Source organism: Leptonotus elevatus, chromosome 2 (assembly GCF_054856555.1).
Source record: "Leptonotus elevatus isolate MCC_2025b chromosome 2, RoL_Lele_1.0, whole genome shotgun sequence".
In the NCBI taxonomy this organism is placed as follows: Eukaryota; Metazoa; Chordata; class Actinopteri; order Syngnathiformes; family Syngnathidae; genus Leptonotus; species Leptonotus elevatus.
This window is the reverse complement of record NC_141240.1, coordinates 20,764,024-20,791,563: the sequence shown is the minus strand read 5'-3', so window position 1 is coordinate 20,791,563 and position 27,540 is coordinate 20,764,024. Positions and strand designations below refer to the sequence as shown.

The 27,540-nt window shown below is 39.9% G+C and overlaps 2 protein-coding genes and 1 long non-coding RNA gene across 5 annotated transcripts; 2 read left to right on the top strand and 1 right to left on the bottom strand.

Moving 5' to 3' along the window:
• Positions 1-30: 30 nt before the first annotated feature.
• On the top strand, positions 31-18,221 carry trak2 (trafficking protein, kinesin binding 2). 2 transcript variants are annotated; one of them, XM_086067667.1, is made up of 17 exons: positions 31-163; positions 5,022-5,156; positions 5,282-5,473; positions 7,554-7,613; positions 8,914-8,990; positions 9,084-9,200; positions 10,417-10,632; positions 10,711-10,789; positions 10,876-11,006; positions 11,626-11,700; positions 11,787-11,924; positions 11,997-12,076; positions 12,276-12,416; positions 12,482-12,759; positions 12,842-13,264; positions 13,471-13,570; positions 15,554-18,221. In XM_086067667.1, exons 2-17 carry the CDS (start codon positions 5,102-5,104, stop codon positions 16,269-16,271), a joined length of 2,880 nt encoding a protein of 959 aa, XP_085923793.1. In that variant the 5' UTR covers positions 31-163; positions 5,022-5,101; the 3' UTR covers positions 16,272-18,221. The 2 variants fall into 2 exon arrangements, with proteins under 2 accessions (XP_085923793.1, XP_085923794.1); XM_086067668.1 differs by lacking the exon at positions 7,554-7,613.
• Positions 18,117-27,540, bottom strand: trim25l (tripartite motif containing 25, like). 2 transcript variants are annotated; one of them, XM_086067670.1, is made up of 17 exons: positions 27,401-27,540; positions 26,325-26,971; positions 25,592-25,687; positions 23,965-24,198; positions 23,719-23,878; positions 23,421-23,453; positions 23,299-23,331; positions 23,161-23,205; positions 23,029-23,082; positions 22,898-22,939; positions 22,753-22,812; positions 21,625-21,807; positions 21,271-21,351; positions 21,148-21,183; positions 21,001-21,069; positions 19,918-19,983; positions 18,117-19,046 (listed from the first exon to the last, which is right to left on the bottom strand). In XM_086067670.1, exons 2-17 carry the CDS (start codon positions 26,931-26,933, stop codon positions 18,472-18,474), a joined length of 2,376 nt encoding a protein of 791 aa, XP_085923796.1. In that variant the 5' UTR covers positions 26,934-26,971; positions 27,401-27,540; the 3' UTR covers positions 18,117-18,471. The 2 variants fall into 2 exon arrangements, with proteins under 2 accessions (XP_085923796.1, XP_085923795.1); XM_086067669.1 differs by having other exon boundaries at positions 26,325-27,111; positions 27,401-27,490.
• On the top strand, positions 19,928-23,376 carry LOC147178809 (uncharacterized). Its single transcript, XR_015094009.1, has 2 exons — positions 19,928-20,006; positions 22,790-23,376. It is a non-coding gene; the product is annotated as an uncharacterized LOC147178809 (long non-coding RNA).

Below are 27,540 nucleotides of genomic sequence, written 5' to 3'. Positions count from 1 at the left end.
CGATATTGTCATCCGTCTCAGTTTGCTGTCGCAGTCGCACATTCCGCCGCTCCTCCCCCACTTCCTCTCTCGGTGTTTGGCGATTCTTGATAGAGGCGACCCTGGCAATCTCCCGGTACATTTCACCAAAATTCCTCATGTCGTGGAGTAATATCGATAAAGGGTAAGTAAGTCCGCTTTTAAACGTTAAAGAGATCGAGATGGTAGTTGCAGGAGCGGAAGTGCTTATTTGCATGCACGCCAATGAAGCTGTCATCATCCTCGCAAAAATATTCTCTGACGATTTCTAATGCATAAAACGATATATGAACACATTTGACAGATTAACATTTTATTATACACGAATTAACTTAACGAGAATATAAGAATATCAGTAGAGAAAAGCGTAGGAACGTGGTCGTCAGTGTGTTAGCGATGACAGTGGCTAACGAAAGGTTAGCATTGCGTTTAATAGTTCAATCGCTTATTTTACATTGATGGTCATCTGTTTGGTTATGTGCACGGCAGTGATCTATTAAACGAGTTTGCAGGATTTATGAGATCACTTGAATGTGGGTTCCGTCAGTTCCGCTGATACGCAAATTCACACGCGATGAATACTTCATTAACCTCCAGAGAAATCCCATCCCAAGGAGATGTGTTGGTTTCTATTACAGCCCAAATTGTAAACAACGTCGAAATAAAATGAAAATGGCTACAAGTTGAGAAAATGTCTGTGTGAATGTGACTCACGAGATGACTCACAGTCACTCAGTCAACCCCAACACTGTCTCCGTTTAAACGGGGCAAGAAGAAAGCTCAGTATTGTGTGGGTTTTACAGGACTTGAATTCGACTGTTACTTCTTGAATTACTGTATGACTGTCCACAGCCGGGGTCACATGACCAACCTTTTTGAAACTGAGACCTAATTCTTGGATACTCATATCCCACTGAAAAACGGAACTTGCCCAAATCACCTTTAAATGTATGTTATGAATAATTAATGGTATTCGTCTATGACGTGAAGACAACTGATAATGTTTTTGATTCCTCAATAATTATAAAAATAAAAATAAATCAATGTAGGAAACAGCTCAAATTTTACCATTTTCAAATGACCACTTCTACAACATTCCTAGGAAATCACAATGGTCCCATCACTGGCGAGCTATTTTTAGAGCAGGCCTGCAGACTACTCATGTCCTTGGCGGCGACCTGGTGCCCACCGGCAACATGTTGGTGACTTCTGGTCTTCAGTATGTGCCAACACTTTTGCACCCTGAGGCTAACTTGTGCGTGCAACTATTCATTTGTCATTCAAATTGTTAGATGCTATTGATGGGTCAGTATAGTCGTGCACAACATGGCTGCAGTGTTGCGTGCATCACATCAGCACCCTTCTCTTATGTAAGCTGAGAGGGAGCTTTTCCCAAGGATTTGCTGTCTGACTTTCTATCTCTATCTCTCTGTCAGTCTTATGCTTGCACAGGCACGTGTTTATGTTTGTGCGTGTGCGTGTGCGTACGTGCGTGCGTGTGTGTGTGTGTGTCTAGGCCACAAGGTCAACAACGCTGGCAGTTGTTTTGCTATAGAAGGCTAGCATGTTGGAGTCGCTTTCACTTTATGCTTTAAGAGACTGAATCTTTTCTGATGATAATTTGGATGGTGTTAACAGATACCAGGGAATAGAAACCACACACAGATAACACCTTTTTTCAGACCGATACCGGTACGAATACTCAAATTTCGAGTAGTCACCAATACCGATACCACTATTACTTTTGATCCATAAAATTTCTACACAAAACAATATCAGATCATTTTAAAGAAAGTCCTATATATCCCAATAAACAATTTGTTTCCCTTAAAATTGCATCAAATTAATGGCAATTAAAACAATTCTTTTATTTTCTAATTTCTAGTTCCTGATTCTAAAATGGTCTCCAGAGGGTGGCCGATGCTGGCCATCGCGAGTACCGATGACTAGTAACAGCACGATACTGATACTAGGGAAAGACCAATTATCGGCGCCGATATTCAGCATTTTGATGAACATCTGCCCTTTTGAAGAAAAATATATTCGATAATAGATCAAACTTTGTTAACTTTAGGGAATTATTAGTGTAGAGCCCGACCGATTAATCGGCTGCCGATTATAATCGGACGATTATTGCCCTTCAAACAGCTGCCAAAACAATCGGCCAATTGGGCTAAATGGACGATTATTTTTCCCTTAAAATGTTATCATCGAAGAAAACTGAAGTTTCCGACACAGTGAAAGTACCCTGAACGCACCATTATGCTTGCTAGCATTAGCAACTAGCAAGTGTGTAGCTATGTTATTCTGTTGTCCCCCAAGCATCCTTTAAGCTGTTTAAAGACAACCTAGTTGGAGTTAACTGTAAAACCAAACACACGACAATAAGAATAACACTGTATATTTAAATACAAAACATGCTTCGTTTTTAAAACATCGCTAGCCTAGCGCTAATGCTAAAAGCAAAGGGAGGATCCCATTCAAATGTTAACATTTAACTTTTTTTTATATATGCTAATGACACTGGGAGGAGGTCCCTGAACTTTTTGGTATAATTTTAAAACAAAGATATCTATTGACTAAAAAAAATTATTATTTTTTTAATCTGGAAAGTTGTTTAATAAGCATATGTATATATATATACATACAGTGCTGCTCAAAAGTTTGGTGAACCCTGCAGGCATGGTCAGTTTTTTTGTATAAAATATTAAAACTAGAAAAATTTCCGCGGAAATTAAATGTTTAGTCATACCCCAATCTACAATGCTGACATCGAAAATAATGGACTTGATCAAAAAGAATGATAATATTGTAATTCATTCTTGAACAAAAGTTGTTGATTTAAGAAAAACTCAGATTTCATGGGTGCAAAAGTATGTGAACCTCTCACGTAATCGGACATTGCACCTCCTTTTGCAATGAGAACTTCATCCAAACACTTTCTCTAGTGATTTATCAGTCTTTCACATCTAATTTTGGGGAATTTGTCCCACTCTTTCTTGCAAAATGCAGCCAGTTGAGAGAGGTTGGATGGGCGTCTAGCATGAACTGCCCGCTCCAGGTCCCGCCACAGTATTTTGAAAGAATTTAAGTCAGGATTTTGACTGGGCACATTTAGAACATGAATCTTGTTGTTCTTCAGACATTCCTTGGTTGTATTGCTGGAATGCTTTGGATTATTGTCATGTTGCATGATCCATCTTCTACCAGGCTGTAACTTCACAAAGGACGGCTTCAGGTTATGTTCCAGGATTTCACAATATTCCTCTGAATTCATGATTCCCTGGAATGTGTGGAGTTGTCCAGGTCCTGAGGATGAAAAGACAGCCCAGAACTTAACATTCTCACCCCCATGCTTCACTCCAGGGTGAAGGTTCTTTTGCTGGTATGTAGTGTTGACTTTTTACCAAACACGAGTGTTTTAGTTGTGACCAAACAGTTCAATTTTGAACTCATCTGTCCACAGAAGGGACTTCCAAAAAGCTTCAGTGTTGTCCAGACACTTTCTGGCAAAGTTGAGATTGGGCAGCTTTGATCTTTTTTGTGAGCAGAGGCTTCTACCTAGCAAGCCTTCCATGAAAGCCTTGTCGATTGACTTTTCTTCTGATTGTTGAAGCATGCACATGTGTCCCAGATGCAACAAAAGAGGTCTGCAAATCCCTCGATGTGATGCACAGGTTGTCTTTCACCTGAATTATCCTTTTTCTTGTGGGTCTCGCTGATATTTTAGAAGGTCGTCCACTTCTAGGCAGGATTGTAGTAATTTTCGGTGTTCTCTAGTTGCAGATAATCTGCTTCACAGTGGAAATATGAAGCAAATTTTTTTTTAGATGACTTTATAGCTTTCCCCAGACAGATGTGCTGTCATTACCCACTTCCTGAAGTCCCCTGAGATTTCTCTTCCTCTCAGCATGACTGACCTGTATGGGTTCACCTGGGTAAGACTAAAGTGATGTGGTTTTGTCTCTGTTTCAGTCAGTGATGCACAATTTCTTTGCTAAACCTCTCTCATTTCATTGGTCCATTTCAGTGGTTAGTTTAGCTACCAATTTGTCCTACCTGATCCTACTTGACTGCTTGTTCTAAGCAATGCAGCTCAGGGTTCACTTACTTTTGCACCTACATGAATTGACCAAAAACTCTTTTTAATTAAAGGTGGGGTCTTTAGTTTTGTCCGTTTGTGTTTGTAAACAACCAATTCAAAACTGACTCCTCCCATAGCTCAACCCCCGCTCTTCTCGACAACATTGCGCCTGCCTTCAGCGACACGCCCCCCCGCTCGGTGATTGGCTGGAGGGGTAAACGTAGACTTTCCGCCCACAAATGTCCCTCTCATGTCAAAACACAACAAAATGGCAAAATACAAGCTGAGGGGTGGTGGTTGATGATGACAAAATCACCACTACACATTAACAGAAGTCCAGAGGTGTGTATACATCCAGTGTTTAAGAAGTGTTTATTTCTGAGTGAAAACTAAAGACCTTACCTTTAAGTTTTGACTACACAATAGATTAAAAAAAAAAACATTGAATTGATAAACCTACACCTGTTATTTCATTTAAAAAAATTAATGGTTCAGATTGAACAACAAAATCAGGTTGAAACAATTGTAAAATTCTTTGCTCAAGGTTCACAAAAACAATAAAAAAAAATATATATATAAAATTTTTGGGGTGAGAAAATGAGGAATAAGCGGTTAAGAAACTGGATGGATGGATATTGGCTCCAAATCTCGATTATCTGCCTCCTTGACTATTGTTATTGTTCCTGAAAAAAACTATCAGTCTAATCAATACCTGGCATTGGTACTTGCCCATCCCTAAACCATATCAATACAATGAAACAAGTAGAGCCCAAGTGATGGAACAAAATGTTTTCTTCATAAAATTAAACCTGGTTGGGTTTTCTTTACTGTTCTAAATAAAAATAACAAAATAAGAAAACTTGACAATTCACTTGAATTAAAGGAAGTTTCTGTTCTTCTTCACCACCTCTCTCTGTAGGTAACTGTGTGAGGCCACCATCCACCACTTTTGGGGCAGGATGTGAAGTGACCCCACAGCACCCTCTTCCTAGTCCTAACATGTTTGAAGTCAAACCGCGAGCCGTGGAGAAGAAGGAGTCCAGCACAGAGACGGGTGTGTGTATGTGTGTGGTAGAATTTTTGTATCACCGTCTTTGGGTCAGGTGCTATAAGAAAGAAAAACATGCAAAGTTACTATCCCTGACATCATATTGTGTCATCATGTCTTGTGACACACAGATGAGGGCCTGGGAAGCAGCAGCAGGCCCTACGGCTCCAGCTCAGTGGGTTCTGGTTCGGTGGAATCAGGGTCGTTCTACTTGTCAGACAGTCAGGACTGGGTGGTTTCCCCGACCTGCTCCCCAGATGAAGGCCCCACCCAGCACAACGCTATCTCACCCATGCTGGCAGAGGAGACTTTCCGCTACATGGGTAAGCGTCTTCGCCTTTCAAAGTCATTTCATGTGAGGGAGAAATGAATGCATAAAAAATGCACACACAAGAAATAAACGCAAATTTCTCGGGAAATTACGGTCATTAAAAAAAAAAAGCTACATCACTCAGGTTTGTTATAGGTGGCTTGAGTTTTCTTCCTCTTCCTGAGGGCCCATCCATACAAAAACACACTGCATTAGTCATATTTTGCCGTGCTTGTGCATGCTTTGTCACACACTTAAATGAATGTTTACAACTGCCCCAAACATATACCTAACCATAGCAAGCAGGTGTTACTATAAATACATCCTTACTTATGGTTAAACACGACAGTACGTCGCAGGGATGTGTGTGCATGTGTGTCTATTGGACGCGTGATGATTGCTCCCTTTTCACTCTTTAATACCAATCACAGGGAATTACAGTGGATCTCACTCCGCACATGCTCATCACATGTTGGCTTTGACAATATCCCCTTTTACGCTGTAAAACAGTTATTCTTATCAGCCTTTTTTTAGTCACACGGAACGGCGAGACAAAGTCGTCCTATCGGTTTTCCTGTTGTTTGCTTGCGGGAGAGAGATTGGGGCAAACTGGGAGGGAGAGGCTTCTAGTGATGGGAATTTGAGTTGTGTGTTTGTGTTCGTGTGTGTGTAGTTTCAGTCAAATCCTTGAAAAACAGGAAATGCCTGTTTGTGTGCACAGTACAGTATATCCAAACAAGATACAGTACTTGCATCCTTTGCAATGTCACAAATGTGCTTATAAATTCCTATTTATAATACTTAATCTGCATAGTTTAACATAACAGATCATTTAAAGACTATCTGCCTGTGGGGTTCAACATGTTCATTACGTACCAGGGATCTCAACACATTCTTCAGTTTTGACAAATAAGCTCCTTCACGATTAGTAGCTAACTAGATCTTTTCCGTAACAATATGGTTTTGAATCGGATTGAGCTGCAGATTGAGGCAATGACTACTTTAACATATAGGGCTGCGACAGTTAATTAAATAGCTTGAATAATTTTGTTACAAAGACATTTAAACACAATCTTTGCCTCAAAGTTTATTGGGGATAATTTTTCCACACGGACTAACGTCACTGTATGCAGTTGCACGCGGCACTCTTTAGTAAGAAGCTCATTCATACATGATGGCTACAACTCATTTTTATTTGCCGACGCCCATATCACTCACCAGGTCTGGCCCTGCCTTTTAAAGGCATACATACATTTTATCCAATTACTCAAGTATGGGATAATCCATAGAATACTTAATTTTATAAATATTTGATAGCTGCAGGCTTAGTAACATGTACATACTCAGAGTGACCGCCCTGTCATTAGCGCTGATATTTAATGGATTGCATAAATAGTGACCGGAAGCCAGTCAAGTTATAGTCAGAGTGCAGGATCACGGAACTCAATGCATGCTGAATGTTGAAGTGTCTTCTCGTTAGACACGATTCCCACAATCATAGCATACAAGTTCCCGGGGAAAGTTTTTGCAGTTGAGATGCAATATTATCAAACCCAGAGTGCAACACAAGCAGGCACAAAAAAAATCATTTACCAAACAAGAAGCTGTTAACTGTGACAAATTAACCAAGGTCTTGAAGTTTTATGTCCAGGCAGAAGAAGGAATCTAACAAAGATGGCACCCAGTTGTTTTTGAACTGAGCTTGATTGCGGTTCATGTTTACATCCAGAGGTCAAAGTTGGCCTCGGATTACAGCGCCAGCTGCTTCGCTTGGAAAAATGCCTCGCTGTGCTTAGAAGCTATTTCATTCTCTAAATGAATATGAAGCACACGTGCTCAGTAAGCTGGTCTATTGGTCTCCTGGCTGATTGAATGGAACTGCATCTTCTCTTCAAACAGGGAAAAGGCAGAACGGCACTCAGCGGGTGACGTAAACTCAGGTGCTCAATGTAGACCTAACAAATCAACACGTAGAACTAACGTGTTAAATGGATTGATGGAGGTCTCACTCTCTCACTGCATTTCCTCTCTGCTTTGCTGCAACCTGTTTAGCATTCTTCTCTTTCCCTCCCCTGTCTTTTATCTCTCACTAGCATATCTGTCTTTGGACCACCCCTCTCATTCCCACTCCGCCTCCCACAACTTCTCCAAAGGTATCTTTCTTGACCTACCTGGTTAGCGTTAGCGTGAGGTAGAAGACTTCTGCTTTTCTACCTGGTTCTCAATTTTGTTTTCACAAGTTGTCAAATCAGTCTGGTTCCGTGTAACGTGTCACAAGATGGCCACTGGCAACTATTCTGCAGGTACATGGCCATGTATTTTTTATTTTTTTTTAGAGGCAATCCGACTATGTTGGCTATTTAAAGCATTTTCTTTCATGAATTATGAGGAAAATTACCACTTAATTGGCCATTTACTTCATTTTGGGTGGTTAAAATACTGTGTTATAGTTTACAGCAGTGATCCCCAACCACCATTTGGTACCGGGCTGCACAGACAGATTGAAAAAAACAAAACAAATTGTGGCGGCAAAATGTGTGACAAGTTGTTACTCTAAAAGGTGTTGTATTTTAGTGACAGTTGTGCCATGTTCAAAAAAAAGTTTACATTTTCAGTTTTTGACTGTTTTTTATGAAACATAAAAATTAAACATATTTTCATCACAGTTGCAAGTTTTAATGTCATTATCAATTATTGCTACTCGGTATTGGTGAGCACTCAAATTTGAAATTCTTGAACTTGTACTTGGTCTGAAAAGTGGCATGGGTGCATCCCTAATTTTTGGCAAAATGCAAAAATAGGATTAGGACTTCTAGCTGCATTTTGCTGTCAAATGACTTGTTGTCAACCCAACCCGGCCATTCACCTCAGCATGAGCCATATATGTTGTTATTACAGTTTTCAGTCCATTGTAGGAGTTGTCGTAACAGTGCGTCACTCTTTAAAAAGGGACGCACGCACGACAAAACACTCTTAACGATACTATGACACAAATTCTAATTTGAAATAGTAATTCTTATTCTTTGAATTTAGTTTTCACTGTTTAATAGTAAACTTAAACGGTTACAATACTAGTTTAAATATGGAAAATTACCTATTTTTTACCATCAGAAATTGAGACTAAATGTCAGGATTTAACACGTTTAATATCATTACCATCCTTTTAATCTATCTATTAAAATAAGCAATGCTTAAACCAATTGGTATACATAATATCCAACATTTGACCACAGAGAATGAAAATGTGACCAAATATCGCTGAAGTTCACAGTGTATTAAATTTTTCTTGGCAAGTGGCAAATTCATGTTGCTTGTGGTCAAAACTGTCTTCAAAGCTGACATGTTACACAAGTGTGTCTGTTAATTCTCGTGGGATTTCCCGAATGCATCCATTTTGCATGCATATGCTATACGACTTGTACGTTCCTTTAACTGATGTCGATGTATTCTCAGTCCTCAGTTCTGATCGTGTGGAGCAGATGACCAAGACGTACAATGACATCGAAGTGGTCACTCACCTCCTGGCTGAGGTTGGTGTCGCTGTGCCATCCACAGCTGTTTTGGTTCTCTCTAACGCTCACATCAGATACCTTGCTCATGTGTCTTTTGTTATCACTGGCCAGCGCGACAGAGACTTGGAGCTGGCAGCTCGGATCGGACAGTCGCTTCTACAGAGGAACCACCTGCTGCAAGAGCGCAATGAGGCTGTGGAGGAGCAGCTGGCACAGACCTTGGACCAGGTAGCTTTAATTTAACCCGTGGGCCGATTTTTATTTTGTTTTTTTCCACTCGACTTGGGGTATTTGAGCCCAAAATGGGCTCTGCTCTTGAAGTGTGATAATAAGTCAATTATGAATATATTTTTACTTTCAACTACTTAAAATGTGTAGAGGCTTTTTTTTTTAAATGCCCTCTATGGACAATAAAAGCAGTAACGTGCTCTGAACAAAGCTAACTATGCTATATATTTGTTTTAAAAATTCAAATTGGAATATTTCATACGACATAATTAGAGGTTTGAAAAAGTCAATACATCATAACGACAGAATTTTTTATGCATGCCTGTTTTGTTTTGTTTTACAATGGTTTACAGTATATCAAAAAAATATGATTTATAATGGGAGTGTGACCAAAATGGGCTTTTTTTTTTAAATAAGGAAACATGGTATATATATCCCTCTCTCATTTGCAATAATTTATAAATTACCGCATGGTGCCATTTTGAACCTCTACATGTTATGACAATCTGCTGAAATTTTTAGCCTTCGTGTGTGTGTGTGTGTGTGTGTGTGTGTGTGTGTGTGTGTTTTTAAAAATACTTTTTCTTCTAATATAACACATAAAATACATAAAAAATACCACTCAAGGGTTAATTGCATAATGCATAAATACATTAAAAGTATTCCTTTAATTTTGATTTCTTAGTGTTTTGAAACAACTGTCTCACCAGTGATTCAATGTTAAAGGGATACTTGACTCATTGAGCCATTTTCAACAGTAAGAAGATAATATTTTATCTATAATTAATGTGATAACTTCTTTTTTTTTTTCATGAACACTTAATATCCTTAAAAAAAAATTTGCCACTTGATTTTGACTGAAGATGACATCACCTGTGCTGTGGAAATGGGTAACGGTCAATCATGGCTCAGTTTGCGGACCAAACCCAGAAAAAAAACTATTTACAGCTGAAAATGGCTCAATGAGTCAAGTGTCCCTTTTAGTCACTCACATTAAACACTTGGACACATTATATTTCATAATTTTGTAAAAGTACATGGTTTATTTAGAAAATGAAGTTCTTATTTAAATTCATCGATGGGGCTAATTATTGTGCCTTAAATGCAACATGAATACTAATTTGCAACATGGTGTAGTGAGCCAGCACTTGATCAGTCCAGCGTGCCAGGGTACCGTTTTCGTCTCCCCTCAATGCCAAACATATTTTATGACCAGGTTCATCAGCTGCAGCATGAGCTGAGTAAGAAGGATGAGTTGCTGCGCATGGTGGCCAGTGCCTCAGAGGACTGTGAAGGAGACTCGAGTGCTTCAATCCCACCGAAGCAACCTCAGTTAGGCGGTGGAACCGCCGCTGCCGCACTTAGCCAGCTGGAGTCAATGCAGAGTAAGCTGCAGGAGCTCGAGGAGGAGAACTTTGCTCTAAGATCTGAGGTTGGTGGTGAATCAGGACGTTACTATTTGTGTATCCCAGAGGATTTGGCCAACTAGTAACATTACAACTCATCTCAGGCCTGCCAACTAAAGAGGGACACCATCACCTATGAGGAGAAGGAACAGAAACTTGTGAACGACTGTGTCAAGGAGCTCCGTGAGTCTATCAAAATGACGATTTTGTGAAGATAACAGCAGCCTTTCGTTTTCAAACCTGCTGTGTTTTGTGCTTGCTCACCTCAGGCCAGTCCAACAGCCAGATGGTGTCAATGACCGATGAACTGTCGCAAAAGAACGAGGAGCTGGTCAGACACCAGGAGGAGATCGCTCAGTTGCTCTCTCAAATTGTAGAACTGCAACATCGCGTGAAGGAGGTGAGGATTCAGGTCCAACATTTTCCAGCATGTTGCATATTTTTATTAGGGCTGAAGAATTTTGAAAAATAATTGAATTGCTATTTTTTTCTTTCAATATTGAGATAATTTAATATGCAATTATTTTTTTAACAAATGCAATTTGTAAATAAACATTTTATTATTTATTATTTTATTGACATTTTAAACATTTAATAAACTTTTTTTCAGGTCTTTTAGGTTATGCTTATGCTAAAAAAGAGGCAAATTAATTTATTTATCCACTTAAGTTAGAGTTGCTAACTTACTAAGCTTTTGATTTCTTTGATTTGCTGTCTTTTAAGCATTCACTATGACAATGTCATAAAATTCAAGTGTGACTTAAGCGTAAGTCAAATCAAATGACAAATCTCTGGCTTTCTCACTTCAACTTTTTATGTTTCATGATATTGATGTAAATATGTGTTTACAACATCCAGACAGTTTATAAAGAAAAATATACATATTAAAAAAGGAAGCCTGAAATTACATTCTCGTACATTGCTATGTTGATTTGTATTTTTTGTTCAGTCCTCATGCATACTGTATTGCTTAGATAACTCAGCCAGCAGTCACCAAAATTCTCACTATTGTTATTAAGCTGGCTTTGGAGAAAGAGGAGCTGAGGATCCATTTGCAGGCTTCCAAAGAGGCCCAGAGACAACTCACAGCGGAGGTACTGTATCATGCAAACAAACGTATACAAACACCTCTTGAAGATGTCTTGACTGAGCAGCAAATCAAAATTCCATGCCGATGTAGTTGAACGAGCTGGCCGAGAGGAACGCAGAATGTGTGGAAATGCTCCGCGAGTCCCAGGAGGAAATCCGGGAGCTTCGCAACAAAAACACTCCCCCGTCTGGCATGCCACAGCATCTCTCTTATGGCCTCTACCCCATGGTGAGAGAACACCCATTTTGAACAACATGCAGTTATGATCAATGTTATGCTCACGAACGTGCGCATGCACAGGATTCGCTGGCTGCAGAGATCGAAGGCACTATGAGGAAAGAGATGTGTGTTGAAGAAGAGACTGCATTTCAGGACCAAAAGTAAGATGGCCACTCTAAAATGTGGTACAATTTTATTGTAATTGTCTGTGGAATTGTGCCTAAAACGCAGAGCGATAATGTAATGTCACCAAGTTGGAAAAATAAATTGCTCATAAGTCACTCTATATTAGTCACCGTAGCAGCATGATTGTGTCATTGCTAATGTGTAGTTTTATGGTCAATGGACTTTTTACTCCAGGATTTCCCAGAAGCGAGTTTTCCAGACGGTCCGCTCCATCAACTCTTCAACATCGCGACCCCATTCGGCAACCCCGCCAATTCCGGGTTCAGGACGGAACTCTCTAGTGATGACTGCACAGCCCTTCACTTCTTCTCAGGGGTAAGACACAAGTCCGTCAAATCAAACCAGATGGATTTCAACTGATTTAAATTTTATGTTTGAAGAGATGAGGTCCAGGGTGGAAACGATCTCACGAAAGCCCTGCATCGCCTGTCGCTTCGGCGGCAGAACTTCTTGTCCGAGCACCACTTTTTCAAGGCGGAACGGGAGAAAAAGCTGCAGACTCTGGCTGGGGCGGAGACTCACGATGCAGGAAGTGGCTGCAGCTCGCCAATGGGCAGCGTTTTCTCCTCCTTTTCCAATCTGTCGGAACTCTCCATAGGCTCCAACGCCTTCAAGACCTTCCTGCCAGAGAAGCTTCAGATTGTAAAGCCCATGGAAGGTAACCGCCAAGAGCCAGAATCGGCTTGATCCTAGCGCTAGTGTGACACTTTCTGCTTATTTTTTTATTGTTTTGTCTTCAGGCTCGTTGACGCTGCATCATTGGCAGCAGCTAGCCAAACCCCACCTGGCCACCATCTTGGACCCGCACCCCGGCGTCGTCACCAAGGGTTTCCGTCCGCTCACCCATGATGCCTTTTACCGGCTGAATGACATGGAGGAAGATGCGGAGGATGACGCACACCGAGAGGGGGAGGCTGGCGTGCTGGAGAAAGGTGCAGCCGAGAGAGGGAAAGAGGAAGACGAGGAGGAGGGCGGCATCGTCTTCAAAGTGCGCTGCTCATCTACGCCTGAGGAAAAGAAAAACAGAAAGCTTTTGGACACACCTCTTCCTGCCGCTCCTCTCTCGCCATCCCTATCCGCCGCCGCTCCTAAGACATCCGGATCATCATCTCAATCGGGTCCTAATGTTTCCACAACAGTCCAGTCCAGCACATCTATGTCAGGTAAACACCATCATGATGATTGATCTTCACATTTTTTCTTATTGTGTGTTTTTGTGCCCCCTGCCGCCCTCAATTTATTTGCCTATCTTATATCTCCCACATGACCTTTGCAGTGGCACTTCATCTACTGTATATTTGAACATGTTTACTTTACCAATATACATGATCTGAGTTGGATTTCCTTTTGTTTCCTTGTTTGTGTGCAGTCCAAAATCCAGTTAAGTGTCAGAGCTCCACTTTCTCCACCTACACTTTCACCACCTGCCGCATCCTGCACCCATGTGACGTCACACAAGTCACTGAAAGGTCAGTCCGCCTCAACATTTTTTATGTACAGTATTTGATTCTATAAACTTGTGGTTCTCAAACTTTTTATACCATGTACCACTCAAAAAAAAATACTAGTCCAAGTACCATGAATTACCACCATCATGGCTGACATTAAAGCTGCTGAACACAGCATTTTTTATTTTGAATCGCTACTGCCATCTGTGGCCAACAAGTGGAACTGCACACGCCTTCTTCACGTTCAGAATGCGCACATGACGTCACATCCGCAGACAGACGGTGGGATATTCGACCCAAATCAAGTCTGAAAACTATTGGCCAGAGGCTTGTAGGAGGAACCATTGTGAACAGCTAAGGTGTTAATCTACTAATTAGAAGATGTTTCAGTCATAAATGGTCAAATAAAAAGGCTATTGTAATGTTTTTAGTGTTATTATTTATTATAGTGTAGTTTGGGCAAGTTGTTACAAAGAGCAGCTTTAAAATACAATAACATATTAGGGCCAAAGTGTTCAATTTAGGGCTGAAAAAAATGAATTGAATACAATCAACACTTGTTTGATAGAACCCAAATCCTGTGGTTGCACCAAGGTTATTTTAGTTAACTAAAATTCAAAACAATTTCGTTAACGGAAAGAAAACAAAAATGCTTTTAAAAAAACGAAAACTAACTGAAACTACATTTTATGTTTACAAAACTAACAAACTAGTTATAATTATAGCAAAAATGTCCTTCGTTTTAGTCTTTGGTATTAAATTGAATGCATGAGCCTTTGGGGATGATTTTAAATGTGATTTTAAGTAGGTAATATATATGGAATACGGACATTTAAAAGTGTGTCGCACAAAAGTGAAGTCATCCAGCAGCAGCCAATAGAAAAGCAGCTTCAGATGACATTGCTCTCATGGTGTTTTTTAAATATTACGCACTAGTAATACACTTTTTTTTTAAACTAAATCTAATACTGAAACTAACCAAAACTAAACTAAACCTAAGCATTTATGAAATAACTAAAACTAATAAAACTAACAGAACCACCTTGAAAACTAATTCAAACTAACTAAATTTAAAAACCAAAACTCAAAACAAAATAAAAACTGAAATGAAAAATTCCCAAATTATAATAACCATGGGTTGCACACACCACCCCCTTATGGAAACAAGTTTTGCATTTTTATCCAAATTCTGAATTAATCAATATGATAATCAGAAGAATACTCAGTTCTAGAGGTATTCGATACCTGTGTAGCCATAATGTTCAACAAAAGTGAGAAAGCAGTTTTGCTCCTAAAATTATATTTAATATTAGTGTAAGCTGCTGTAACATTCTGCACATTTTGAGCACTATGTTGAATATAGTAAAATAAAATAAAAACATTTTTAATTATTAAATGAAAAACCTATTCTAGATAATTGTTAAGTAGAAATTGTACTTCCAATAAAATTAAATAAAAATAAGAAAACCGGTAACAATTAAATGCTAAGGTATTTAAACATTAAATGACACAGAATCGTGCTTAAAAAAAAAAGAGCTTAATTCTAAAATGGTACATTTTAGTACCGGTACATGTCTTAATGGTGTAAATTGTATTCATATTTACAGTAATTCAGGGATTTTCTAGTTTACCACTAGAGGGAGCTTGCGTACCACATGGTATCACTACTTCATAATATTTGTAAACAGTCAGTATAAAGATGGCAGAAACAATGACAAGTCTTGTTGGGTTTTACCCAAAGTATTTTGATCACCTTAATAAAAATAAAATTTGCCTTGTGAGACCTATTGGTGAGAAAGATAAATTAAGTGAATGTCATAAATTGTGTAGTTGGTTGGAACCAAACCCAGCACCCGTGATCATAGCATGTTAGTTAGATTCTCTGCATCATCTTTTAAAGGTTTTTGTTAAAATTGTTACCAAGATTTGAATGTGTATCTTGACGTGTATCAGATATATGTGTCGCCTATAATGATGACACTTTTTCATTTTTTTACTCTCTAGTTCTCAGTCATCTCTCAATGCTAACACGCCGAGCTCCATGAGGACGGGACCCAGTACGCCTCTGACTCCCTGCCGACTCAGTCTGGGAGACGCCTTTCCCGCCCGACGCCCCCCAGTGGCCGCCAGCGGTTTGGCCAAGTTGGTCCTAGAGAAAGGTATTTCTGCACAAGTCTCCACAGAAACCGCCCGATCATGTGCAAAAGCCACGCGACCGCAGCCGCTCCTCCGCCTCCTCCCTGGCACGCCCCCCAACTCACCCTCGCACTCACCCGGATCCGAGCGCCGCCAGCCCACGGCTGACAATTTCCTGGCGTCCAGACCGGCGGAGTTGTTCCTGCGAGACGTTTACGGCTTGAACCTCGGCCGCTCCCCGCATCCCGACCTACCGAGCCCCTCCCGGGAAAACACCGCCCGGGGGGCGCCCCCGGACCCGCTTAACGTCAGCCTTCTGGAAAGGCTGCGTCAGATGGGATTGACCAAAGTCCCCCAGTCGTCTGCCACCTTCGTGTCAGCGGGCGGCGGGAGCCTACTGGACGGTCTGAGGCGCAACCAGAGCCTTCCGGCGATGATCGGCGCACGAGCGGCAAAACCGGCAGGTCGACCCTTGCCTCCCCCTCACCCCACCTCCCTGGCGCTCCCCCCATCACCTTGGGGAAACCTCAAACAAAAATGCACAAAAGTCACCTCGAATGCCTCGCCACGTTCGAATGAATCCTAAACTCCATCATTGCCCTTAAAAGTCCTGCCTCTAACTTATGTCGTCCCCTCCTCAACACCCCCTTTTTATGACTTCATTTTAAAGCACAACAGATTTGAACTGAGTTTTTGACCGCTAGCTACCTTTTAGCCATGAATCTATTTATTAAGGCCTTAGCTTTTGTCTCAGTAGGCTTGTGGTACCTTGTGGAAAGGCTCTGGATATTTTGTAAAGGGGGAGGATATACAGTACATGGACATCATATTGAGACACTATTGATATAGTGTATAACTTTAATGAGAATGGAAAGTTTTGTGGACGTAGACGGTAAAGAGAGATGGCGTTTCAGGTTGTGACGATTTCAGAAATGATGATCTCTGTATGTTCATTCATGTTCGAATCCAGACTTGTTGCAAGGGCTTCTTTCGTTGTGGCCTCAATGTAAATTGAGGAATTGAAGTACAGTGTCCCCCAAAATATCGACATCAATTCAAACATGAATCTCAGAGGAACTACATGTCCTAGGCAAACAAAATTAAATGGGCTGTATGTTCATTGTTAACTCATACACTGCCATTGACGGCTATAGACGTCAGAAATTCATTTGAACTATTCATATTAGTTTAACATTTTTTTCCACTTTTGTTAACAAGAGTATGAAAACCTAGGAAAAAAATATTGTACATTTAGAACAGATCTAAAATTTGTGATTAATCGTGAGTTAACTAGTGAACTCATGCGATTAATTACAATTAAAAAATGTAATCGCCTGACGCCCCTAATTTTTAATAATCTTTTCTTTAAAATAATAAAAGGTTAAAAAATGTATAGGTTTTCATACTCTTGTTAACAAAAGTGGAAAAACAATGTTAAACTAATAGAAATAGTTCAAATGAATTTTTGACGTTTATAGGCGTCAATGGCAGTGAATGAGTTAAGTAGAGGGAAATAATACACGTCTATTTTAAAGATTGTTGCAAAAAAATTTGTTTGCATAAGAATTGGCTATTATTACACCAAACTTTTTAAACTAAGTAAATACTACCAAAATTATTAACTTAATAAAATAATAATAATAAAAAAGTAGCGTTTTTTCTCCCCCTAAAAAGTGTATTTAATATTATGGTAAGCTAAAATAACATAAATTGAGCATTTAATTGAGTGAGGTTTTTTCGCCCCCATTTACCACCAGAGGGAGGCTGTGAACCACAACTTTAGATGGGGAACTTGTTAGGGACAGCCCAGTGTATTGATAGTAAAGACATTTAGAAGAGAGAGGATACTTTGCCATGTAAGTTTTAATCATACCCCACTTCTGACATAATATCATCTATAAATTTTCTCAGTAGACAAAAATTCCCTATCCAGCATTTTTGGATCCCTACATAACATCCAAAAAGACATTTTTGATTCCAGGTCCCAGCATGTCTATGGGACCTGGTTGAAGGTCCGAACCAAACAAGGCACGTTGGTTATTGTGTGAGTGATGGATTTTTTATTATTATTATTATTATAAGCGCCTTACATAGAAGCCAGAAGTGTTGCTCTCTTGCCTTTTTGCCACTGAGTGTATATTATTGGCATGTTTTGTTTTTCAGTCCATCCAGTCGTCCATGAGTTACTGACTGCACTTTGTTGTTTGTATTTAAAGTTTTTTTTTTTTTTTACGTTAACCTATTGATGAAAAAAGATTCCAGTCACAATGTGTATTATGTAGTTTTCTGTTGTTTTTCTCCATATCTAAAAGACTACCAAAATCACACACCCCTTTTGCTTTAATGTAATTTAACTCTTTTTTTCTTCTTCTTTTTTACCCACATAAAATGTTGGTGAGTTTGTAAGACTGAAGGGAGGAGACTGTTTGTATCTTTAAATTTTATTGTAGTTGGATGTCACCGGTTACAGCTTACCCTGGCAAAAGGTTCTGTAAATAACTCCCATTTTTATAATAAAGCAATGGAAAAATGATAATTTTTTGTGTATGTGTTTGTTGGAAACATTCACACGGATGAATTTGATATGGAAAAAATATTCTATTGACTGCTAACGCTGATACATTGACGGCCATTTTAACTCGACATAGTACAGTAAGATAATGAAAGTATGTAATAATGACAACTCTGCTCAACAACAGGATGCACAAAATAAATGGTTGGAAGTGTGTTTAATTATAAACACAAAGATGGACAGCAACAAAAACATTTTTTGCTCATGTGAATTCTCACATGGGACAAAGCTTGATGCTGTCAGAGGTGGAGCTGAACTGTCCAAGCGCAAAGTCCAAACCCACTCCGACTCCACACCCCACCCCGAAGACAGCATAGAGGGGCTGGGTAAAGTTTGCCCGGAATGTGTGAAGGTGTGTCATGCTCTCGGCCACGCTGTAGAACGCCAGCGTTCCCGTGGACAAATCCACGAAGATGCCCAGACGTGGGGAGTAGGTGACCGGTATGTCCTTCTTCTCATTGTCGTGCAGCGCTGAGCAGCAAGTGTCGGAGAGCTCCAGCGTCCACGACTGGGCGTTGTAGCCGATTCCCGCCCTGGCGTCCGAACCCTTCCTGCTCAGTGATCCGTACGCTACGCCCATGGAGGAGCCTCGGCCTCGCCACTCCACCTCCCAATAGGAACGCTGGGAGTACAGCGGGGTCCCGCACATCACCTGAGTCCAGCCGTCGAAACGTTGGGGGGTATCCGGGTAGGGCACCATTTCCCCTTGTAGGGTTGCTTTGGTGTTGCCCTCGGAGATCGCCAGGCGACGATGGGCACTGCTTGTATCGAGGGTGAAGTTGACAGAATCTATAAAAGAGAGAAAATAATCAAAAGCAATCATTCACTTTCATTTGCTGGTTGTTTGTCTGCACAGTCCATTATGCGCTTATTATCCATCCATCCTTTTTTTTTTTGTCTTAACCGGTCCTGTTAGACTGCTTGGTAATGCAGAATATGGAGATTTGTCTTACAGACTTTTTTCCCCAGAGTTTTTCAAGATAACATTCATAAATATTCTTCAAAAAAGAGACTTCAAGCTGTTTATTGCAAATCTCAGTGGAAGATTACAAACTAAATATAAAACAAAGATAATTACACATTGTGTCTTTAATTAAAACTACATAGCCTCTACTAGCTTAATGCTAACATACAATGGCAAACACCATAGGCACACGTTCTAACAATTAACATCTACAGTATGTGACAATGTTACCATTTAAGCCACAGATATCTGAACACAATTGGTGCAGTAAAACGAGCCAAATAACGTAACATTACCCACAAGCATGTATTCTTTATCATCTGCGAAGAGCGATTAATATTGCTGGCGTGCTGAGAAGCCAGAGAGAGGAGCTGAGTTTCCAGTACAGTATATCCATATGTCTGTCTTATACTGCCCCCAGATGGCAAAGCCACACACACACCAGAATGTGCAGCATAATGTGCATTGAAGGAGAAAATGTGACAAAACTTTGTTTTAAACGGTTATATTAAACAAAGTGTGCTATACGCAAACGTAACATCTAATTTTAGAACTTCTTCACCATGGCCAAAGTTGGTTCAAAAATTCTTTTTGTGACCTAAATTCAATGAATGATGATACATTTACATGATTTAGGGTTTTTTTTTTTGAAATACCCAAGTTGTTACTACATCACCAGGTACAAATGAGACTTACATTGCAGGAACTCCTCTCTTGCCCTTGGTTCTGCAGCCTGGATGCTGTCGAGGTTGATTTCTCTCACTAATGGCAGAAAAATGTGAGCGGTAAGCAAAAAAAGAAAAGAAGCCTAGCTCTGGGTGGGTGACCACAACCTAGCAGTCCTAGCTAAACAGATTTTAGGATTTACTGATACAATTGTGAACTTTTAAGTGCGATACATAGGTAAGTTCGGTCTTGACTAGTTAGCATAGCAGCTAACACAATGTTAAGTTATTAACATTGTTTTTCAGTTTCAATTTATATTTTAGCCGTTTTGGATTTAGTTATAGCAGTATGGCTCAATGAATAGAATTGTATTATCTGTCTCACTCTCAGAAGAAGGGCAACGGGTTTTTACATTTGCTATCTTAGGGGGAGTTTTGTCTGGGGCCGGTCTCTGCCGGTCGGAAGGGAGGCACAGGCTGATTATTATTGTTTTTCTCTAATCTGATTTATACCCATGGGAACAGAGTTGTAAACAAATGTACTGTGGGCTGATGGGAGGAGACTTTTCGTATTCACCCACTTTTCAATAAATAATGATGTGCCGGAGTAGACGAGACACAATCTGATGGAACACGGCTTCAGTGTCGTCAGTTTTTGTCATCAGAAGCTTCTGTTATAATGATACCTTTGCAAAGGGACTTCTTCACCAGAATCTCACCATTCAGTTAATTGAACACGAAAAGAGTACAATACTTAATATTGTCTACTCTAGCAACAACTAAGCATGTACTCTAGCATTTAGCACTGAATTGAATTGTAACATAGTTACTGAAATTTGAGTAATACAAAAAATATTTTAGTATTCAAATAGAGTTGACTCTTCTGTATTTAAATGTTAAATTATTTATTTAGCAATATTTGTTTTTGAATATATGGTTTTCTGGTGCCTGTGTGTAACAGGGCTTGGCCAAACAGCAAAAATACATCAGACAAACATAATAGACCTATCTTCTAAAAAAGTGTACAATTGGTTAAGATGTATTTAACCATAAATATGAGTCAAATATATTAATTATATATATATATATATAATAATAATTTTATTTCACTCACATGCAGGGAACGCAGGAATGTGATTATTGGCAGTGGGGGTGGGGGTGTCCAAAAACAGACTGGGGTTAACTGTAACGACAAAACAGGATTTAGAGGCGTCCCATTGAAGTGACGGAAGTGGATTTTGGCAAGCTACTGTATCTTTACCCTCCACTGGTGTTTCAGACACAGTAGGCAGCCCCCCTGTTAAACAGGAGCGCAACATGCATGATTATAATGTGACAATGGTTGCATCAGCAAGCGTGAAAGAAGTAGTCTGAGCTCACGTGCCTGCAAATGGTGGAGTAGCCACAGGTGTGTTGCCACGACGGGACCGGAAAATGCTGCTGATCGATGGCATGCGACTGAAAGCTGATCAAATAAGATGGGAAAATACAAAGTAAGTAACTGCAAAAATAGACTTTTTCTCATAAATATTGATTAAGGGTTAATCACCAAATTATTGCTGTCAGACAGGCTATTATTACTGTTTTGAAAATATGTATTTTATAATTTGATAGAGATGATATGTCACGTGTCAAAATGGAACTAAAACATACAGTACTATGTGCAATATAAATAAATAAAAAACAGTATGTAAGGTTTATGGCGACATCATAATACAGCAAAAAATTATTGTTGTACCTCCAGTTGATGCAGGAGCAAGAGTCTGGGTAGGTTTCGGGCTCACTGGAGTGAGACTGGGGGTAGCGGGGACGCCCTGACTCTGACTGGACCTGCTCCACAGAGACGGGGATTCTCTCTTGCTTTGAGTCGGGCTGGGGGTCGGGCTCGGTCTGGGGCTGAGTCTGAGGTTGGTCTCCCGTGCTGTTAGCAATGGTAAGCAACAAAGTAATAGAACAAGCATTTGTTTTTCCAGGTACCTTAATTTGCAACCTGAAAACATGGCCCTCGCACCCTCGTCTGAGTTTGTTCAAATACTGTACTAGCCCTGGAGTTGTCTAAAATGACTGCTTCAAACCAAAACAGCAAACTTCCTGTTCAATTTCAAGCATTGGTCTTTGAGACACTTTTTTGACATGTCCTGTCATCACTGACATGTCCACCAAAAATCATGTTGATCAGTAAAATGGGTGTCGGTGGTCTTTAAAAAAAAATTAAATTGTTTTATTATTCAAACTTTACAGGAAGCACTACTAAGTTTGGAAGTTGTGTTTGGGCCCCCTCAAATTTTCTACCTGAGCCTTCATTAGGTACCTGAATGACTTAAATCGCCACTTAATACCACCACTATCATGTTGTACAGCAGTCTAGAATCACTCAATTAATCTATTAATTAATAATGAGCAAAGCATAAACATTGGAATAAAATAGACCAGACTTACCAGAGAAACTGATTATTAAATGTTTCGCGGATGTATTTTCAGTGGTTCACGGACAGGTAGGAAAAAAATATAGGGGGTCCTTGGATTATGATGATACTGGCATACAACTCACAGATTTTCATTTAATTGCTCTATATTCTGTTTTTTCCACTATATTTACTGTAATTGTGACTTAACAACTGTCTTAGTGTGTTTGTTTCAAATATGATAAACATATTTTCAATTTTATAGCAATGCAAATTATCTTTATTCTTGGGCAATGGCATCAACCAGTAGTGATTCTGAAGGCTCTGGGTAGATTAGATTGACATAGCAACACAGGCTGATATTTGATTGGACAAAAAAAAAAAAGCTAAGCTCAACACACACGATACAAATGAAGACAGTCGGCTGTTTAGGAGTAAAAGATGACAATTTTTCAACCTACTTGACTCTCTTTCATCTCGCTGCCGTCTATCCCACAGCCTGGGTGACCTCTGAGCGACCTCTGGAACAGGAAGGAGGTGTGCATCCATCACAGAGTGCTGACAGCAACATGTTTGCATTGACGTTTTCAAATCAACAATGCTCACCTTCTGACGCTTCTCTGCTCCTCACATCTTGACCTCTAAAGCCTGCAATGAAGATTGTTTCACATTTGAACTCTATGAAGCTCTTTTTCCCCCCCTGGTACACAAACGGTTCATTTGGCGAATGTCATTACCCAGTCCTCGTCTGTCAGCACTTCGTGAATTAACTGAGATGCTTGGTGTTGAGCCTGTGGAGTCATTCAGTGTTATTAAGCAAATGTTGATGATGATCTTTGAACGTGGACATAAATAGATGAGAGTCATACCTGCTGAACGGTTGTTCGAGTTACGTGACCCCAGAGCAGAAAATACTGGAGATGGAAAAAGTTGATTTTGCTCTTTGTAAGTAAGGTTGTTGTTGTTGTTGTTGTTGTTGTTTTTTTAACATGAAGAACAAAACTCACATTTTAAGAGGCCACTTCTCTGATTACGATTAGCTGCATAAACAAAAAATACAATAAACAATTAGTTCTCTTCCACTGTGATTGCTATATATGTATTTTCCATTTTAAAGATTATATCTTACCAGCACCGAGTGTGAATAACGTTGTCTCATTTACTGTAAATATGGAAGACAAACATGGTGAAAAATCTGCGCTTCCTCTCACATTCCAAAAACATGAATTAAAAAAATGAGATGAACGTCAATAAGATGAATAACTAAGATACCAACATCTATTTCCATTTAAATAAATAATTAATATTGTATACAATCTGAAATAATTCCATACATCCATTTCTCTTTCTCTACTTATCATGCGACATAAGTACAATTAATTATTCCTGTTTTAAGTATTTCATTCAAATTTGTATTTAATTCCAACCTTTTTTGGTGATCTTGCCCAACTCCAGGTTGCACAAGTTTTCCACTTGCTCGCTTAAGTCTAGGATGGCATCTCGCACAGGTTCAAAGGAAGCGTCATGGTTGACCTGCACAGCCGGAAGGTCCCCAGACTCAAGTGGACTGCACATAGTGTCATACACCTGAAAGGAATTGTGTGTTTCCTAATTAAATTGTTTTTCCAAAGCAGAGGACATCACCTTGGGCCTACAGTAAGTACGTCTCAAACCTGCAGGTAGTAGATGTGGTCCTGGCATTGAGCCAGGTCCTTCATCTGAGTCTCCCTCCTCTTTAGCTCCCTTATCTCTGCCTCCAGACTATCAGTCACCTCCTTGGCCTGCTCCATCTTCTCCCGGCCGACTTCATCCAGCAACTCCTCTAACAGTTCCTGGAGTCTCTCCACCGAGCGCTGGAGTTCCGACAACACCTTCTCAGAGTCGCTGTGAACGCGGTCTGCAGAGCGCTGTATGTGTAAGCATGAGTTGGTCTTAGTACAAACATTGCTGGACGGGGGCGTCAGTGGCGTAGTCATGTTGGGGGCAACTAAAGGGTCCAGGCTAGTGGTTCTCAAACTTTTACATCAAGTACCCCCAAAAAAAAGCTCACGTTTTTAAATGTATTAAATACAGTAATCCCCCTTCATCATGGGGGTTACATTCCAGACGTTTACCCTTACATTTATGGCACTTATTTTTTTAAAGGTATTTTAATACACTTTAACACAATACAAACAATTCTAAAAACATACAATATATTGAGACACAGTAAGAGCAATAGAAAATATTGTACAGTGGAACGGTGCACCGATCCCTGTGTGTTTACAAAAAAAAATGTTTCCCCCAAAGTGAGAAGCAAAACACTAACTACATCAATAGTCGTGGCCAAACTAAAATGCACATTATAAAATGAAACAACAGCTCTTGCTTACTGTAAGCATAAAACGCAGGATTGACAAGAATTGAGACGTTCAATAGTCTTCTTCTAAACTCTTCAGCAATAGTGAGGCAGGATTTGAAATACTTCCTGTTTTCACTCTTTTTCTTTCAAGTTTACACAGTGAAGTTATTAACGAAAATTAATGAAATAACAAGCTAAAATTCAAAAAACATTTTCGTTAATGAAGTAAAATAAAAATGAAAATGCTTTTTAAAAATCAAAAACTAACTGAAACTACATTTTAAGTTTACAAAACTATTATACAACGAAAATGTCCTTTGTTATTGTCTTTTGTAATTCATTTGATAAATGAGCCTTTGGGGTCGATTTTAAATGTCATTTTAAGTGTATTAATTTTGATTATTAACCGGCATAAGGACATTGACAAGTGTGTCGCACAGAAGTGACATCATCAAGCAGTAGCCAATAGAAAAGCACCTTCAGATAATGTCGCTTCTTGGCGACAGTTTTGCGTGTTTAACTTTTGGCTCCAATAGCTCGCCTCGCCTGCTTTTTCGTTTAACTCAGCCTAAACGCAATGCTAGGTAAGAAGTGCATTACTTCATTTCATTTTACCATGGTGTTTATTAAATCTTGCTCACAAGTACTACACATTAAAATAATAATAATAATAATATTAAAACTAAGCATCTTTGAAATAACTAAAACTAGTCAAAATTAACAGAGCTGCCCTGAAAACTAATTAAAACTAAACAAATAATAATGGGAAAAAAACTCAAAACGAAATAAAAACTAGAATGAAAACAGTTTTAGCAGTTAAACACAGTATCGTCACCTAGTGGCTAAAAGTGTAGTTGCATCCAAAATAAATAACAAAATTCAGTTATAACTGGACCCAAAAAAATCTGCTTAATAGCGGAAACATGAACCCGTAATAGAGGGGGATTTCCAGATCCTACCTTCATGCCGTCCATCATCTTCTTCATGTCCTTCAGCTCCTGCTGTCTATCTTTGATCTTCTTCTGAGTTTCCGCCTGTAAGTCGGAAAACCCCTTCTACAGTCGAGAATAGGATAACCAATGACATTAGTCTCACGCCACAAGAAAACACCAGACGAGGAGTGTGATAAATAAACAAGAATGTTGTTAGGAATGTGTTTAACTAGGCTGCCTGACAAGACAGGCCGAGGGTCTGGGAGCTGTAACTTGGGGATCAGCAAGCGAATTCGAAAGGATTACATTGTGTGATTTGAAAAAATTCTTACAAATGGTATGGCAGTAAAACAAATATACTAAACCAGTTAGTCCCTCCCTATCTTAGTACTGGCCGATTAAAAGCACTGATATGTCTGTGATGTCATCAAACAAATCTGACTTCTCTCTATGTACAAAATCACATTATTACAGGAACAAATTCCTGTTTTTTGCCTAGAACAAAGGGTGCATTTTTTAGAAGTGCTTTTTCCACAATAAAAGCTGTAATGATATAAAGTTGTATTTTTGAAATTCTCTTGTTATTGTCTTCTCTTTTTTAAAATGACATTTAAGGGTGGTGATGTTTAATTGGCATTTTTTCCCGTCGCCGTCAAGGCTTCCTGGATGCAAACATTTTGACATCTGCTGTCCTAATTCTCCTTAAAGAAACAATTATACTTGAGAAATGTCCTTTACATTTTTAATGATTCAGCCTCACCTCTTTGTCCGTGCGTTCAGCCTTCGTGGACACGCTCTCGTGACCTTTGTGCATGTTGCTCGTGCACAGCCAGCAGATAAAAACCTTACACTGGCGACAGAAGAACTCCTTCAGGTACTTGTGCTGGGTGCAGATCTTCTCAGCCAAGTTGCCCGTCGGCGGGATCAGCTCATGCTCTCTCAGGGCCTTGGTGGTCTGGTGAGGCTTCAGGTGGCTCTCGCAGTACGAACTCATGCACACCAAGCAGGTCTTGACCGCAGCCTTCTGCTCTCCTTTGCACAGGTCACAATGCACAGCCGAAGAGGGTAGATCATCTTGGGATTTTAACGCCCTTCGTATGCTTTTCGAGACCTCGGATCTTGGGGTTCCTCTGCGGAGCTGCTCCACAGCGTCAGCCAGCATGGTGTTTCTGGAAAGCGAGGGCCGAGGGCAGAAAGTCTGCCGGCACTGGGGGCAGCTGTACATACCCTTGGCATCATCCTTGCTCCAGTAGTCCTTAATACAGGCCATGCAGTAGCTGTGCCCGCAGGGGATGGTGACCGGATCATTGGGGAGATCCAGACACACGGGGCAGTTAAACTGCTCCTCTGTCCACAGTTTATTGCTCATGGTCCAACGAGGAAATAGAAAGGGCGGAAGGCGTTGATCTGGTAGACACAATGAGTGAAATCAGGGGTTGCTTGGAGTCACAGGAGGAATTATCAAGTCAGTTTTGAGAGGCGAGAGCAGGGAGGGGCCTGAGCCACCAGGCAGGTTGAGCGGGTACAAATGGGTGTCGGTGGAACAACTACGACATAAAGGAAGAAGTGAATCCTTTTATTGTGTTAGTGACCCAGCGAGATGTTTATACTGTGAGATTGAATAGTTAAATCATGAAACCTTTTTGGAAATCAACCTTGAGCCTGAATATCATTGAAATGTGAATTTCAGGTTGAAATCCCTGTAAATTGATATTTCAGAGATTTGTTTCTAAAGAAATTATACGTGTTTGAAAATAGTAATTGCTTAAAACATGAAAAAAAAATTGAAGTTAATGTAGTTCTGAATTGTGAATTTAAAACGTTAAACTAGCTGACCTTGAAGGGCCCGGGCACCGCGTTGGTGGCTCCTGTCTTAGAGCATCCAAAGAGTTAGCGACATCTCTGCTTACAACATTATCATACAATGAATGAATGGCTTTGTTAATGGCAGGTTGAGCGTTGCGAAGTGCAGTGTA

Excerpts from the sequence above, each read along its gene's own strand:
- trim25l (XM_086067670.1), bottom strand. The coding sequence starts at position 26,933 with ATGAGCAATAAACTGTGGACAGAGGAGCAGTTTAACTGCCCCGTGTGT. Across the intron at positions 23,454-23,718 it reads GGGCAAGATCACCAAAAAAG|TAAATGAGACAACGTTATTC; the intron begins GTTGGAATTAAA and ends CCATATTTACAG. Across the intron at positions 23,332-23,420 it reads GTTATTCACACTCGGTGCTG|CTAATCGTAATCAGAGAAGT; the intron begins GTAAGATATAAT and ends TTGTTTATGCAG.
- trak2 (XM_086067667.1), top strand. The coding sequence starts at position 5,102 with ATGTTTGAAGTCAAACCGCGAGCCGTGGAGAAGAAGGAGTCCAGCACA. Across the intron at positions 5,157-5,281 it reads GGAGTCCAGCACAGAGACGG|ATGAGGGCCTGGGAAGCAGC; the intron begins GTGTGTGTATGT and ends TGTGACACACAG. Across the intron at positions 10,633-10,710 it reads ACTTTGCTCTAAGATCTGAG|GCCTGCCAACTAAAGAGGGA; the intron begins GTTGGTGGTGAA and ends AACTCATCTCAG.